Raw genomic sequence first — 18,503 nt, forward strand, 5'->3', positions numbered from 1 at the left:
AGTGTAAGTGAAAACATTACATGATATATAAGTAATATTTGAAGCAACAAGCAAGCTCTCGTGTCTACTAAAGGATAACTCACATTTAGCGTCTTTCGAGCGTCGGCGTCTACAACTCTATGGCCGCTGCTCGACGCGACGTCGACGCAACGTCGACGCAACTGCGCAGCGACGTCATTTTCCATAGCGCTGACCAGACGCCGACGCTCGAAAGACGCTAAATGTGGGGTGGCCCTTAGAGGGGCCGTGTCCGGGCCGGAGCTTCCGGAGGTTACTTTTCTATGACATGACAGGCGATCACGTGATGCTTTCCATAGAAAACGATGCGCCGAAAACTCCGGCCCGGACACGGCCCGGTCTAACGTGAGTCATCCTTGCAAAATACCAGTCAGAGACACGTTCATAACTTCCATCTTATTGCGTTATTCCAGACATTATATAATTTATTGGCGCAATAATATAACAAAAGCGACAATAGTAAACGTGACAAGATATAATCGCCTTGTTACAGGAGAGATTTAGAATTAATGAATAGCTATGTTCGTTATGTTTCTATAAGATATCTAGGAGACCCGAGTATTGCTCGGAAAACATACAAAAACTCAAAAATGCCCGTGTTCCCAGATATAAGACCTAGCTAGATCGATTTTTCGCCTCCGAAAACGCCCATATAGCATCATCGAACTCATTACAGCCGTATCTGAGATGTGGTGGCCAAAAAATAAGTGCATTCCCGTTGCCAGAGAGGTTTTGGGATTATACTGAGCACTTTTACTATGGGACCAACCCCGAAGTCGAAAAAAAACAAAAATATAAGTATGATATAGTGGTCAGAAACAAGACAACTAAAAGATTTTCGACCCATTTAGGTATTTTTTCTTTCAAAATGAAACAAAAATATACATTTTGATAAAAAATAGACCGTTTTTCCAAATCAACCCATAATGTCCAAGGTTATAGGCCCTCGACCCAGCGCTCTCAATAGCTCACCTAGCCTAGGGTTGCCATAAGTGTAGGGACTCAGACCGGGACATTTAAAGAAAACCGGCCAAGCGCGAGTCCGACTCGCCTTCCAAGGGTCCCGTACATTACACAATTTTCAACAATTAGATTTTGATGTCACGTGAGTGAAATGTTTAAAAAAGACCCGTAAGGGACGATCAAAAACTAAGTAATAAGTCCGACACACGCATATGACTGCATATTTCTAATTTATGTCGTCTATAGGTATTAGGTAAAGAACTATTTAGTATATTTTTTCAAAATTTTAGTAGTTTCGGAGATAAAGGGGGGAAATGGTCATTTTTTACACGACTGCCCAAACAAAAAGAGTGTATTGTGTTCAGCGTTCATGTTTGTATGTATGTGAGTTTCTTTATTCCACCATAACTTCTGAATGCCTTAACCGATTTAGATGTATGATATATCATTAGAATCCTTACGTCATCCCGGGTGACATAGGCTATGTGACGTCATTATAAAACCAATATGGCGGTCGCAATACGCAATATTGCGTGACGTTTAGAAAAAAAAATCTTGCAAACCTATCGAGTGGGGTCTCAAAATGAAGAGCTTTGAAAGGCGATTTAAAATATATATGCAAAATTAGGCGCTTAAATCTTATTTTGGTTAAATAAGGATTTACAAAATGTGCTAAGAAAAATAAATCTATCTATCTTATTTAGCGAGCTAGCAAATAAAAGGGTATTTACCGCTGATCATAAAAATATATACAAATCATCCATATGACTGGTATAGGTATATTTTTATAAAGTAAATTTAGGAACTAAAGCGCCCTATAGAAATCTAAACGTGTGAACTTCGATTTAAGCGATAGGGTTTGAATAATACTAAAAGAGTCGGGCATAGCACGACATACGTGGCGCGCTGCACGTGGTCCAAAACCAAGCGCCTTCGATTGTGTCATACTAAAAGAGTCGGGCGTAGCCCGACGTAAGTGACACGTGGTACGCTTACCAATGCCGGGCGCTATTGGCGCCCTCATACTCAAAGCGTCGGGCGTAGCCCGACGTACGTGTCGCGCTGTACGCTTACCAAACTCGGGCGCCGTCGGCGTCCTTATACTCAAAGCAGCCCGACGTTCGTGGCGCGCTGTATGCGTTCCAAAACCGGGCGCCTTCGGCGCCCTCATACTGAAAGAGTTGGGCGTAGCTTGATGTTACGTCACACGCTGTACGCTTACCAAAGCCGGGCGTCTTCGGCGCCCTCATACTAAGAGAATTGGGCGTAGCCCGATGTATTTGACACGCTGTACACTTACCATATCCGGGCGCCTTTGGCGCCCTCATACTTAAAGCGTGGGGCTTAGCCCGACGTATGTGGCGCGATGCACGCGTTCCAAAGTCGGGCGCCTTCGGCGCCCTCATACAAAAAGGATCGGGCATAGCCAGTGTCCAAATGCGAAGCCCGTAGATCGAACTCCGCGTAAAGCCCCGGAGCGTCCGACAGGTACGCGCTTTCTACAATTTCCCCTAGTTTCATAATTGAGAAGTCGCAATTCCACGCAAGGCCGAAGACCGAGCTGCGGCAGGTTAGTACTCGCGGAACTCGGTCAGATATTTGTAGAAATTACAGGAATTGCTAGAATCCCTAGCCCTTCGGCCTTACGCGGAGGTCGGTCTTCAGCTTACATATTTTAACACATGTACCTACAGTGGTTTTGTGTTTCACCGCTAACGTCCCGCAGCTTAGCCTTCAGCCTCGCGTAGAAGCTCGCTTCTCTTGGACGCTTTGGGTGTTTGGCCCTACGCAGAGCTCGGCATTCAGCCATCTAGTCTCTCAGGGCTACCTACTTTTATTTGCAAGTTCATCACTTGTATGTAGGTAGGTATACTAACACTTTTTAAAGTCATTAGCGTCGAATAGACCCTTTTACATGCAGTCTGTCGCGTATTATTGATGTTTGAATTGGTGCTATTTTGCCAAAGGCCATGTGTGCGTCGTGCTGAAGTTGCGTTGCGACGAAGATAACTAACTAACTATTTTGGCTCAGCGATCCAAAGAGAATCTTGTCCTCCGAAACGAGAGCGTGCCACCTGTCCCGATCCTGCGCAACTTCCTGCCAGTTACTGACGCGAAGCTGAAGCAGATCCGCCGCCACACTGTCTTCCCAGCGGTACCTGGGCCGACCCACCGGACGGCTACCAGTCGGTCGTCCCAGGAAAGCCTTCTTGACAGCCCGATCCTCTCCCATTCTGAGTAGGTGACCGAACCAGCGAAGTCTGTGCGCTTTCGTTTGCGACGAAGATAATGGGGACAAAATCTTTTTTAGTGACAGTTAAAATTATGAGTCTTTATTGTGGATCTTCAAACCCTCATGGCCATTATAATTCAAAATTCCACTTATTTTTAAGGAGTTAAGAAGCTATATTTAATATCAAATGTCAAATGTCCCAAATTGTGAACACATTTACATATTATCCACAGAAAAGACGCCCGTATTCCGGAACGGTGAGCTTAATTATAAGGTCCCAGTCCCGGGAGCTAATACCTATCCACATAAAAAGAACTTTGTGGACAAACTAAATGGCTGGGGGAAATCTTTATAAATGGTAGTTTTACTTAGTTTTTTCACTAAAATGTTTAAAATAAAATAAATTAATTAAAAAATTAAAAACACGACTGCTGCATTTTAAAGCGAACTGAAAAGCTAAAAATAATGTTAATATGTTAGTCACATAATTTTATGAATCTTAATTGGAATGTAAATGTACACTCACGGTCATTCACAGTAAATACAAAGGGCTATGTACATTAATGACCGTGACTGTAGGTACGCGTATATTTAATTTCAATTGCAGTCGGGGGACCTTTTGATTGAGATGCACTTAGGTATATCAAGGTCCCCCGACTGCAATTGAAATTAAATATACGCGTACCTACAGTCACGGTCATTAATGTACATAGCCCTTTGTATTTACTGTGAATGACCGTGAGTGTAGTAATAAGAGTGTTGTAAGATTCATAAAATTATGTGACTAACATATTAACATTATTTTTAGCTTTTCAGTTTGCTTTAAAATGCAGCAGTCGTGTTTTTAATTTTTTAATTAATTTATTTGCCTTTACTTAAATTACTTCTAAACTATTAATCTTAAAATTATTAATAAAATATATTTGAGATTCCCACAGCTCTATCACTTGATATAGACGGTCAAGCAAATCTTGTCAGTAGAAAAAGGCGCGAAATTCTAATTTTCTATGAGACGATATCCCTTCGCGCCTACATTTTTCAAATTTGCCGCCTTTTTCTACTGACAAGATCTGCTTGGACAAGTATATATAACACGATATAGTTTGCAAAACTTTGTTTTTTAACTGTCTCGTTTACCCCCCATAAGTGCCCCCTATGTTTAAAATTCATTTATTTACGTTACATGTCCGTCTTCGGGTTATAGATTTACATAATATATGTGTACCAAATTTCAAGTTAATTGTCACAAATAATGTAGGTACCTTAAATGAAAACGCGAGCGAAGCGAGCGCGAAATTTTTTCGAGATAATAGTAGGTACATTGGATTTCGTACTTCAAAAGGAAAAAAACGGAGCCCATATAGGATCACTTTGTTGTCCGTCTGGCCGTCTGTCTGTCTCAATATAAAGGATGTAGACATGTGAGAGGGCGGCAAAATCGACAAATAATGCTTGTTATTTAAATTTTACAAATAAATAGGGGAGTGGCAAAATTCTAGTCGACCCTATCTGAACAGCAAATAAAATATTTTTTTGACCCAAATTTGCCGCCCCCTAAAATCTGCCGCCCTAGGCTTTAGCCTACTCCGCCTTGTGGTAAATCTGGCACTGGATATAAAAGATATCTGCCAAACATTCAGATAGCTAGCCTACTTCGCATAAGGCAGGTTAAGTATGGGTTTCTTAATATCTACATATCTTCTTCCTCGCGTTGTGCCGGCATTTTGCCATGGCTCATGGGGGCCTGGGGTCCACTTGGCAACTGATCCCAAGAATTGGCGTAGGCACTACTTTTTAAGAAAGCGACTGCCATCTGACCTTGCAACCCAGAGGGTAAACTAGGTCTTATTGGAATTAGTCTGGTTTCCTCACGATGTTTTCGATGTTGTCTTAATATCTACATACATATATTTCTCGTAATGTAGGAACACATTTGCTACAGATTATACCTAGGCTCGAAATATCATACGTATACCAATAAATATGGTCTTCCAGAGAAAAGTCCTTTATGCTCCTATACGCATAGGGAAAGCCACAAATCTAAAATTGGTCCAAGGTTATAAGGCCCTCGACCCAGTCCCAATAGCTCACCTAGCCTACTTCGCATAAGGCAGGTTATGGGTTTCCAACCTTATAAGGCCCGTCTGTTTTTGTTCGCTGTTTAAATCATGTCGACCGTTATTGACTGCATTAATTGCATTTAGCCTACATACTGCAATAATATGATCACGGCTAAATAATATGTAATTATTTAATTAATATTTCTTAGGCTAAGGCTAATTGCTGATGTAGTATAAAAGATAAGTAAACGTTCATGCCGAGTTTAAGATCGATTGTATGGGAGCGGCTTTTTGGCGCCCGGTGCATGTGACTCCTAAAACATTCTTATGAATTATTTATTTATTTATTTAAACTTTATTGCACAAAACATAAAAATAATGTACAAATGGCGAACTTAATGCCTAATGGCATTCTCTACCAGTCAACCATAGGGCCAAACAAAGATATCTACAATTGGTGCAGAGAGAGAAATATACCTATTGAGTGAATTTTTATTGTAGTTTAGGTTTAGGGATGTTTTATTTTTATTAATTTAGAATAAAAGATAGATGATAGGTAAAAGTTCATGCCAAGAACCATGTGAATTAAAGATATCGTTTTAAAATGGGATCGATTGTATGGGAGTGGCTTTTGGCGGCCGGTGCGTGTAACTCTTAAAACGCTCTTATGATGCTTGTAATCATAGAATAATGATTACAAGGAAAAGGTAGAAAACAAATGTATAAATAAATAATCTTCTGACAGTAACAGCCAGGTAACGAAGATTACCACATCTAATTTTAGTCCTTACCTATATTTTTTATTGCGAATAACCTGTACTTATGAGGAAAATCCGTCAGTAATTTTATATTTGTATATTCGAGCAAAAACCTGATAGCAAATAACTTAAATAGCCGATCGTTATTTATTTGTAATCACTTAAAGGTTTTAAAGGATGACTCACGCTAGACCGGGCCGTGCCCGGGCCGAGGCGACCGACATGTCATTTTCTATGATGGCCGATCAGTGATCTCGTAGTGCTTTTCATTGAAAATTAAACGCCGGAAGCTCCGGTCCGGCTCCGGCCAGATCTGGCGTGAGTCATTCTTTAAACAACATTAATTAGCAAAAACCGGGCAAGTGCGAGTCGGACTCGCGCACGAAGGGTTCCGTACCATAATGCAAAAAAAAAGCAAAAAAAAACGGTCACCCATCCAGGTACTGACCACTCCCGACGTTGCTTAACTTTGGTCAAAAATCACGTTTGTTGTATGGGAGCCCCATTTAAATTTTTATTTTATTCTGTTTTTAGTATTTGTTGTTATAGCGGCAACAGAAATACATCATCTGTGAAAATTTCAACTGTCTAGCTATCACAGTTCGTGAGATACAGCCTGGTGACAGACGGACGGACGGACGGACGGACGGACGGACGGACAGCGAAGTCTTAGTAATAGGGTCCCGTTTTACCCTTTGGGTACGAAACCCTAAAAAACAGAAAAAAATCTCGAAGCAACTTCACCGTTCCTTCAACCAGAAATGTCACTCTTGACAACTTTACTATACCCCTAATGGCTCCTCTACACGATGGGCCAACGCCGGCCACTCCAAGGGACGCATTTATGCGTTAGAGGGAGCAAGTGATATTGCTATCTCATTCTACCGCATGGCTGCTTCCGTTGGAGTGGCCGGCGCTGGCCCATCTTGTAGAGGAGCCATAATGTTTTCGATAGCGTGACGTGACGTACACGTTTGCATTAACCTCGTGCCGCCCATCATACAAAATTATAGCCAAGGAAATTAGAATCTTGTTGTATTTTCAATTGGGTTCATTTTCATTTGTTCGAAAATTTTACGAGACAAATGAAATGTACATTGGGCGGCACGAGGTTAAGTATAATTTTGTATGGGATTTTGAGTTTCCGAAACGTTCCGCTTGGTGCGCTCGAATGAATCACACTAGGCCTACTAGGGGAGTGCCACCAGTACTCCCCTAGTAGGCCACAGGGTAAACCAAGACCATCATCATCATCATAACTTAAGAGCTTTGCTCTTGTCGGTGCAGCAATCGCCAATCATTTCTTTCTTGTCCTGGAAGGCAGGATTAAAAAGACAAGAGAAGAAGGGAGACCTAGAATATAGAGATAAGTGTCCCAGCCAAATAAAAAATAATGCGTCATATGTGGAAATTAAAAGACAGGGTAGACCTGGTCTTAACTAAAAGTAAACTTCTCTAAAGAATATATTCTCCAAAGTAAGCTTTGCTGTCTTGCAAAGTATGTTTTGCAAACGTTCCGATCAGCCCCAATCAATATGCTTTCGACACACGTACTTTCGCGACCAACTGGGTGCTGCACGTCGCGTGGCGTAACACTTGCGCGTGCGACTGTTCGCGTAACCCGACACTAATGTCCATCTTAATTATAGAGGCCGACTGCGGAACATATATAAATGAGTACCACGGACTTATTCTTGTCATCAACAACAATAACATACATTATACACACACACATACATTAATAATAGTACATTACTACAGAGGCCGGGACGAAAGGGGTTGCCGGCCGAAGACATATAGACCCCATTTCCCCCATTTCCCGCCGAGGTATGTATAGTGCTTTTCTCAAACATGCAATGAAATAAATAAAATAAAAAATCCACGAAACCCAAGTTTTATTTATAGAAAAAACTAAAAGTAAACTACACCCAAAATATAACCAACACGTACCTATATCATTATCACGCGTATGTTTTACACGAGTCGTGTATTTTTACTACCCGTATATTTTCATGTATCTTTGATTTTTTCGCCTTGTATCCGTCTGACTGTCGTTTTCGTCACATATGTTTACATAGTCTTTCATGTTGATATCATGTTTCACATACATCGTTGCTTTATGCATGGAGTAAATAAGTATAATTTCCACAGTGTTGACGAATTTGTAGTAAAATTCATTTAAAATATGCCACAAAACTGTTTCTAATAAACTGTAAGCCATTTTTCTTAGTTTCTCAAATAATAAAATTGCTATAAGCAACCATATACATACTTCATCTTTGATTTGGCGGCAGAGGCAGCAAGTTATTTAAAATCAATTCCGCTTACGCTGCCAATTCCAACACCTACGATTACAATTAATATTAATTTCATTATTTCGTCGGAACTCATATTAAAGTAAAAAAATCAACAACGCACCATAAATCCAATAAAACAGAATGAAAATTTTTCAACTTTACCTCCATAACAATTTAAAAAAAATAACTACGCGTGTTTGAGTAGACCTTTTTACCGCTAACGTTTAGATGAAATATTTTAAATGTTTTTATTTGTGTAGTTAAATTTATAATTTAAAATTATAGAATTTGGTTAATAATGTTTTATTTATTAAGTTCATGTTGATTTTATACAAATAAAACTGAAAATTATAGCAAACATTGTTTTTTGTTTTTTTTTTATAGGCTTAGTGGCAGAGTGTCATTACGAACCATAAAGCAAATACTGCCTCTAGTTTTTTTTTTAATGGATGAATGCCACGATGCTGTGTCACAAATATCTGTGAAATGAAAATTAAAAAAGAGGACTTTGCCGGCCTAGGCCTGCAAGATGTGTATGAAATTCCATTAACGACCTTTTGTCCTAGCCGCACCTGAAACGTCATACTTCGCAGCCTATTATAATAAGGAACATAACATCAATATTTCATTGCATGTTTGAGAAAATTTTATTTCAACTTCATTTCAATTTCATCTAAACTGTGAGTCCATACAGCAGCAGCATATACATAGTAGCAAGCGTGGCTCACTCCGCGATTTCGTCGCTACAGGTACATCCGTTTCACACCAATTTTGGTGGCTAGCCATAAGCCGCGCGTGGCGCTGTCGCCACCTAGCGGCCATATCTGTGCTGATCGTAACAGACGCGTTTTGTTAGAGAGTGAGTCTTCTATACCTAGTACTATTATTTATTCTGTGACAGCGGCTACACAGATCTTAAGTTTAGAGCTAGCTCAGATATTTCTGACTAGACCCGTCAGATATTATTGCAGCCAGGGTATTACAGCAAAGCCGAGCAAGGAATGCCTATTTATTACAACAGTACGTCCAATAGTGAAAGTGACCAGCGGAGCGTCGCGGGTTCGACTCCGATTGGAACCAAAACGATGCAACTGCCATCTAAAGAGATACGGATTGTAGTATAGAAATTATTGGTTGTTGAGTCTCAGTTTTAGAAAATAAAGACAGGGCCTCTTGCACCATTCCACTAACCCGGGGTTAACCGGTTAAACCTGGAGTTACCACGGTTACCAGTACAATTTGAACTGGGTTAACAATTTAACCGCTTAACCCTGGGTTAGTGGAATGGTGCAAGTCACTAAGTACTTACTTACTCCTGTGGCGCAGCGACCCAAAGTGTGTCTTGGCCTCCAACACGACTGCTCGCCACTGATCCCGGTCCTGTGCCGTTTCTCGCCAGTTTTCAACCCGGAGCTCGCGCAGATCAGCGTCCACCACATCCGCCCATCGATATAGTCTGTATCTTTAGGTAATAAAACTATTTGTATATTTTCGGGTAGTTATAATTATAACATTTATTGGCTAACCGACCAAATACAAAACCGCCTGGATCAGTCACTGAACGATCTGACTTTAACCTACATTATTTGGTCATGTAATGTTTTCGTCTACCCTCAACTGGCTTAAGGAGCCATTTGAGGGTAGATTTTGTTTACTTTTATTTAAATACCTAAAGATACAGACTACAGGTCGATCGACCGGGCGGCGTCCTATTCGTACCTATCGGCTTTCCCTCAAACGCTCTTTTCATCGCCCGATCGCCTCCCATTCGCACAAGATGGCCGAGGGCCGAGCCACCGAAAATAAAGAAATAATAGTAAATTCACGACTAGTTGGGACTAAGGGTCTGGACAGGTATCCAATCATAGGACTTTAAACGCAAGGCTTCTATTCGCTAAACCGAGCTACATTTATTAAGAGAACAACCCCGAAATCGCGAAAAAAATAGTGAAGCTTCTCTTCAATAGTCTATTTGCTCCGATAAGTACCTAAGCTTCAGAGATAACGGACAATCCCTGTATAGAGTTAGACCAATAAAAGTTTGCAGCGATTTTGATACCACACGCAGTGCAAGTGTCATTTATACGTCGTAATTTCATAGAAGTTTGACGTTTAAAATAACACTTGCATTGCGTGTGCTATCAAAGTCGCTGCTTTTTCTTGGTCTAACTCTAGAAACGTGTTTGCTGGGGGGGTCAGTTATCTTTGCACCATGGAAATCCACATTATCAAGGCATTTAACTGTCACGCTACCGTAAAATGCGTATCCATTTTCGACAAATTTGACCTTTTCTGTATCTACTTTATAGCAACAATACATATAAAGTCCACAAAAGGTCAGTGTGCACAGTTACTTGAACAGTCGTCAAAAATACGTTTACACTTTTGCACCCTACTCCTTTGTAATAAGGCGAAAAACGTAGACATATATTTGACGTGGACTGAACAAAGGGATACATATTACCAGCATGTAAATATGTAAAAAAGTCACGTCTGCGCCGTCTGTACGTCGATGACAAACGGTGTCAGACAACGGTTTATGTTTTTACACTACGTGGAATGGAAAGAAATGGAATGATTCCTTGAATTATGAAAATTTGGCGATGTTCCCGGTATTTCCTTAACAAGGCTCGGAACCGGTTTATTCTTCATACTTACATAAAATACCGGTTTTACCTACGTTCTTTTTCGTTCTCTGGTTAATTATTTCATGTTTAATGGGACAATGAATAATACGAAGTTACATAAATTAGGTAATTTATGTACATGATACAGTCCTACGTAAAGAGAATAAAATAATTAAAAATATTGGGTTATTTCGGGTTTAAAAAAAAACCGGTCCCGAGCCCTGGTCCTTAAACTGCGTCCAAAAGAGAGGTATGGGCACTGTGAATGTTATCTTCCTTTGTGTGGTAGGGCACAGCACAGCGGATGTCATTCTAGATCTAGAGCAGACCAACTGTCATTCTGCACTCCTCGTATTTTTGACCTTTCCCCTCTGGACCGGCCGGGAATGTCTCATACCTGGCCGCGAAGCGCACACGCGTGATGGCTCCTCTACACGATGGGCCAGCGCCGGCCACTCCAAGGGACGCAGCCATTCAGTAGAATGAGATAGCAATATCACTTGCTCCCTCTAACGCATAAATGCGTCCCTTGGAGTAGCCGGCGTTGGCCCATCTTGTAGACTTGTAGAGGAGCCATTAGCTAGCGGACGCCCTTAAAAAGAATGTGTCTATTCGGTAAATATTCGGCAGTTCGAACAGAACTATTCGGCCGAATACGAACATTGAAAAATATGCCGAGTACCTATGCCGAATACAGAATAATTACCGGATATTCGGCCCATGTCTACTTTAAATAGTGTTTTGTTTATTAAATTTTCGCGATTTTTTACGGGGAACCAACCCCCCGGGGGCCCAGGGAGTTCGCGAGGTCTTCACTTGACTACTACTACTACACTAGGGCAGCGGTCGGCAACCAGCGGCCCGCCAACCTCTCGCTTGGGGCCAGCGAGCCTCCCTGGCTATTTTGTATGTAGTACTGACGATCGACAATGTCTGCTAAAGTCACAAATATTACCAAAGTGCGGCCCGCGTCATCTTCGTTAACTACTATGTGGCCCTTGGCTGCTAAAAGGTTGCCGACCGCTGCACAAGGGTCTGTGCGGAAAGAGAAGAGTCGTAGAATGTATGGGGTCTTCTCTTTCCGCAGTCCGCACAGACTAGTCCAAATGCGCCGGCGCCGCCGCCGGCCCTTAGGATCGAACAACAATAGTAAAAGTAACGCAAGGCCGCGCGCGCAAGGTGAACGACCTGTCGCGCCTGCGCTGCCTGTGCATGGCATTATTACAAACTATACTATAAGGATTACATTTATAACTCCTCTTACAATAAAATGATAGGTACTGTATCATCATTTTTCATCTCATCTCATTCATCATTAGAGTCAGTCCATGAAAAGTCTGCAGCGGATTTGATAGCCCACTAAGTGCACGTGTTATTTTAAACGTCAAACTTCTATAAAATTATGACGTATAAATGACACTTGCACTGCGTGGGCTATCAAATCCGCTGCAGACATTTCTTGCTCCGATTCTATTCATCTGATTTGGTTCTGTGCCATTTTTGAGCGTTTCGGATCTTTTATTTTTTGCCATTTTTATTTTTTATATATTGTAACCTTTTTTGCCACGTTTGTGTTATTTCTACTCAGAATCACGGGCTCTTTCGATCCTGATGGGATAAAAAAATGTCTCAGAGTTTTTTCCTGTGTTACAAGTTTTTGAAAGTTCCAAAAATTTTGAAAATATTTGGTAATTTTAGGACACTTCTTTTCTTCTATAAAGGATGAAAAGGGCTCGCGATCCTGACTATAGAAATCATCAGATCATGTCCTCCTAGCAATGTACAAATTGCAGAACATTCCCAAAAAGCGGAAACGTTCTCGAGAATGTTCTCAGAACATTCCTGCAACTTGGAAATTATTGTTTAAACAAGAGAATATACTTGAAATAAAGTTTAAATAGGCATAACTTAAAACTAAATGTTATTATGCATATATTATTGTCTATTACAGTTAGCTATTTTGTTGATGTGATAAATTTACCAATAAGTTGCTTAAATTCTCACTGTATATCAGAGACATTGCGACTTTCGACAATAATTTCCAAAAATTTTTTTTTGTTTCATTAGAATCTAGAGGCCTCTATCTCCCGCCATGCCAAATCTCAGCGCGCTCGGACCAACTTGAAAAAATTAAAAAAAAAGTCGGCCATTTTGATTTTTTTTAATGCGGTTTGTTTTGTCTCGGGGCCCTCTATGACATTTGGTTGAGCACCCCCCACCTATCACGCACCGTTTAAAAGTTGCCATACAAAATAAAAGTGGCCAGTTTTTCCGCAATTGTAGCATTTTTCAAAAAAAAAAAAATTTTATAGGTATCTAGGGGACCCCGAGATTCCGTGACCAAAATTTCAGCGCGCTAGGACAAAATTATAAAAGTTTAAAAAAAAAGTCGGCCATATTAAAAAAAATGGCGGCGTCAAAAACTGCCAGGGTCCCTCTATAACATTTGGTCGAGCACCCCCCACCTAAGTCTGACCGTTTGGCCGGGCCGTCATACATTTTTCAGACCGGAAGCGGACGACCAAAAGTCGGAATTTTCTGAGGGTAAGGACTACACCTAAACTATCGTGAATATTCATGGTATAAACTACGATAAATAAATAAATTCTCGTTCTCGAGAACATTCTCAGAAGTTACCGAGAATTTCTCATGTGGAAAGTTTCGCAACTTTGGAAAGTTCTCGTGCGTGCATTGCTATGTCCTCCTCGCCGTGTCCGACCCGACGATGGCGACTCCTCCAAATGTTTTAATTAGGAAGATGGAACGCTCTAATGTGACTTGCGAAGCCAAACTTGGTTTTGAAGATGCGATCGCAAGGTGCGCAGTGGAGCTGGCCGGCTGAGTTGTAGGTGTAGGTCATACGAGGTGACTAGAAATAACACAAAAGTAGCAAAAAAGGTCACAATATATAAAATGGAAAAAAAAGACAACGCTCTTTTAGGTTTCCGTATGTACCTCAAAAGGAAAAAAAACGGAACCCATATAGGATCACTTTGTTGTCCGTCCGTCCGTCTGTCTGTCAAGACCGTATCTCGGGAACGCGTGGAGTTATCGATTTAAATTAAAAACATAGATATAAACTATGGATGAGCGCATGCATATGAATTGCCCGTTGCGATCTTCATGTCAGCAAAAAAGCGCCATCTGTTACACACTGCGTACAACTACGTGAGCTCGACTCTCGCGATAACTTTGTACGGGCGTACAAGGCTTGTTAAGTTTATTCGCGGTTTATATCAGAAGAGCGTCGATTAAGTTTATGGTTAATCAAAATTATTTGTTGTATTTGTTGGCGTTGTTTGATATCCGTGTCGTCGACACTGACGCTCCTTCTTACCTCTCAAGACCCGTGACATCTGTACTAAAATCAGCTGAAGACGAAAACCAGAGAAAATATTCCACGGCCTGTGAAATGCGACATGCAACTTTCACACCACTTGTAACATCTGTTGACAGCGTCTATGCACCCCAAATGTCCTCCGTTATAAAACATATGGCAGAAACCATATCTCAACGTTGGAACCGATCTCTAAGTACTGTACTGGGCTGGCTGAGATGCAGGATCAGTAACGCCGTTATACGTGCCACCACCATGTGCATCCGAGGCACACGCCACCGGTTTAAGTCCCCCGCCTGGTGGCTTGGGTTCGACGACGGTGCCGCCCTTCCACACATCGACTGAAACCCCTTTTCTACCCTACCTACATATGTCTTAACCTAACCCTTTGCCTATGTATTACTTATGATTCTCGTAATAAATGCTTTAGTTAACATATTTATTGTATTAAAATGGGCGAACTTATCCTTATAAGTTTCCGTTCTTCTACGTTATTTCGTGATGTCATTATCGTCTCAGGTGGCAATGCAATATTTTAAACATTCGCGCAGTGCGGTGTGCCGCCCTGTGTAAGCCGGCTCTGTCAAGGTCGACAAGTTGGCCGAGCTACTAGCTACAGCAGTCAGCGAAATGCTATACATGGAAGTATTCTGTCCGCTCAATTATGACCCAACGCAAACTACCCCGCGATAGGCGGTACTTACAAACTGCTCGATTGACAATCTCAGTACGACCGAGATGACAGTCAGTGACAAATGGCTAAATTGATTTATAAAAACAACGTTTTTTTGTAATTAAAAATATATTCATGTGTCGTGAAGTGGTGCAGAAGTTATTTTAGTACATACCAAGGACAGTGGAATCACTTTTCACTTGTAGTAAACAGATAACTTCAGTAGAATTTGGAAAAAACATGACGATTTGTTTTGAATACTACCGTGCTAAGCTAAAACGTAACAACTGCATACGACTTTCATAACAACATACGACTTTTTAAATTGCGAGGATAATAGGGATGGTGTTATGCTAAATGAAGTAGACTATTTTATTAACTTGTGTTTGGTTTAGGTATTTTCTATATACTTAATTATAAATGTAGTAATAAATTCCTTCTTACAGATTTGTATTTTCCTTTTTTATTTCATGAGATGGAGCTATAAAAAAACTACCTAGTTATTTCAAATTAATAATCAAATTTGTTATTGTCATTTTACATTACTTTCCATTCAGATTCCCACAAGATGCTATTCGCAGAGAACTATGGAAAAAAGCTGGCCAATTAGAGAGACATGAAATTGAGTGGATGCCTGGCAAGATATCTAGAATATGTTCTATTCATGAGATATAACCCGTGAGATAATCATACCCGGTCTCCTATATGTAGATAAATTCCTATTCCTATCATGCTTTCACTGAATTAATTTAACAAATACACACATTATCTGAAAATGTTGATCATTTGAATCCACCCTCTACTGTCACATATATGTAGGTTCTCTCTCAAGCCATTTCCGTTAGTAGAAAAGAGCGGCAAACATATTAACTCACATTATAGACGGGTCTAACGCGAATAATATTCAATTACCTTGATTTACCGACGTAAATCAGTTTCGTTCCGTATAATGTGAGTTAATATGTGTTCAAAACGCGAAAGTTTAGAATATTATAAGAGCGGCAAATTTAGAAAATGTAAGCGCGCGAACGGCTGTGGTCCTATACAAAATTTTAATTTTGCACCTTTTTCTACTGACAAACTTGCTTGACCGGCTATATACATATAAAATATTCTGAACTGAAAGTGGGGATTTATTGTGACTCCGCCTGTTCAAATATTTTTGACGCGATTCGTGTACCCATGTAAATTTTGCAGACTGTATAGCCAGTCCGATTTCTAAGATCAAGTTCGCCACCATACATTTACTATGGCGTACTTGATCTTAGAAAAACGGACAGACGTGACTTCGCACTGCCATGCAGATTGATAATAAAATATACAAAATACTTATTATAGCGGAATACATTTATACAACAATGATATATTTACTTATGTTGAGTTAGTCTGTCATGTCATAACAACATTTTAACTAGTTATCTTTTAATCTGCATTAAATTATTATACGTGAATTATTTGACTGGTTCTTCACTGTATGGCATAAACCTATCCCTGTCCAAGTCATATTCTAATCAAATATGAACCACGAACTCTCAGCGGCCAGTACGTACAGCAAGAAGGTTATTAGCGGATTAATGTCGCTGATTGGTAGTTATTGACATTATATGCATTTCATCCACACTTACCTATGTACCATTAGTATAATAAAGATGACTATTATTTCGTTTACCAGCTTTGATTACAGGCTCTGTAAACGCGTCGTCTTATTTGAATGTAGGCGTAATTGTGTGTGTGTGCTAATTTGGCCCGAGAATTTGAACGGTAATGTTCCTAAAGGCGGTATCCTTAGTTATATATGATCGCAGACAGCAGTACAGTTCGATAAGTACCTCCCGAGCTTTCGCGAGTAAAATGCGGCGAACAACTATTTCTGTTAGTTTCTTGCTTGCAAAACAGGTAGAGTAAAAAAGAAGGAAACAGCAATACAAACTAACTATTTTGGCTCAGTGATCCAAAGAGAATCTTGGCCTCCGAAACGAGAGCGTGCCACCTGTCCACAAATATGATGCAAAAATATAAGTAGGTAATGGAAAGTATTAAATACAGCGATGTGAATTAATCGGTGTTTGAAAATGCGCGCTTTGTTTCTAGCGCTCACCTGTTAATTTTTTTTGAGTTTTACCTACAGTTAATTAAAAACTTTAACCTGACAAGAATTAATATACTAGGTACCTAAGTCAACGAATAAAACAATAACAAATACTTGATCTTGTTATTTCGAATGTTTTTAATAATTATGTAAAAGAAACGGGAACAAACTCTGTAAGACAGACAATAGGTACTTTAATTTCGGTAATTATATCCGGTAGGTAATCAACTAATCATATTTAAGTAAATTTACCTATACAAATCACGCAGTATGCATTTCTACTTCATAATAACTTCCAAAGAGAAATGACGTCCTTACAAGGTTAATGCATTAGCGCTATGACGTACGAGCGAACATTAGTTGCTCGTGAGAATGAAATAAAATTATCGTTTAAAATTGGTTTTAAGCAATAAATAAACCTAATTGGAAATTACTTACCGATGATATGAGATCCCATTTTTTTTCTTATACTTCCTATAATGGTTTTTGCACCCTTTTACAACGCAATAAGGCATTTTTGTGTTATGCTGCGTGACAACTTTCTACTGCGCAATTCGCCACACGACTGAGCGCCGGGGTGTGATAAATGCAAATATCACACCCATGTAGCGGCCCCCTTTTTAGTGCTCGTTAGCCGCGTCCTTACGAAGTAATATATATGTCCATGATTAAAAACAACTCAGGTCTACAGGCCCTTAAAGCGTAAAAAAATCAAACTTCCGTGTTGACGTAAAAAAAAAGATACGGCTGTTTATGCCACAAAAAACGAATATTTCGACACTCTCAAGGAAATCAAAATGTATAGGGTACTTCCCGTTGACCTAAGGCTATGAAATTTTACAAGTAATATCGTGTTACACCACTACAAATACCTAGGTATATCTATTTCTACGGGGAAAATCTGAAAACTATAATTTGCAAAAAAAAAAGAAAAAAAATTAGTGACATTTGTAGGGAACCCTCGGTGGGCGAGTCCGACTCGCACTTGTCCGATTTTTTTTTTTAATTAACTAAATGTTGTGCTATTGTTACAGGTCAAGCTGGCACCATGAAGCGCTCTCGGCACAGATGGCTGGGATGTAGCATATTTTGTAAGTACATCATCATCATCATCACCATTATATGTCTCTATCATCTTATAAGATCTTAATTTTTGAAAAGATGTGTCTAGCCGAGTTTGTTGCCCGTCCCATATTGGGATACCCTCCTCCAATTGTGGAGCAGGGTATCCCAATATCTATTAGAAGAACCAGGGTCCTGGTCTCCAGCAGAATAAGTGGAACAGGTAGTCAACGCTATAGTTCGTTTTTTTTAGCATTAGAAATAAGGTAAACAATCTTGATGTGTCTTTTAATTGAAAAACACGTTTTAAAAATAAGTTACGACAAATATGTAACAATTATGAATCTAATACGATCATTTATATTCTTCTGCTTTCATAAGCAATA

The 18,503-nt window shown here is 40.0% G+C and overlaps 1 protein-coding gene across 1 annotated transcript in view; it reads left to right on the plus strand.

Moving 5' to 3' along the window:
• The window catches only part of LOC134676996 (proteoglycan 4-like), a 50,078-nt gene that overhangs the window by 19,711 nt on the left and 11,864 nt on the right, over positions 1-18,503 (plus strand). Inside the window, exon 2 of the mRNA XM_063535370.1 lies at positions 18,090-18,146. Within this exon, the coding sequence (XP_063391440.1) occupies positions 18,104-18,146 (43 nt within the window). The 5' untranslated portion in view covers positions 18,090-18,103. The remainder of the gene's footprint in view (positions 1-18,089; positions 18,147-18,503) is intronic.

Source organism: Cydia fagiglandana, chromosome 25, assembly GCF_963556715.1.
Source record: "Cydia fagiglandana chromosome 25, ilCydFagi1.1, whole genome shotgun sequence".
NCBI lineage: Eukaryota > Metazoa > Arthropoda > Insecta > Lepidoptera > Tortricidae > Cydia > Cydia fagiglandana.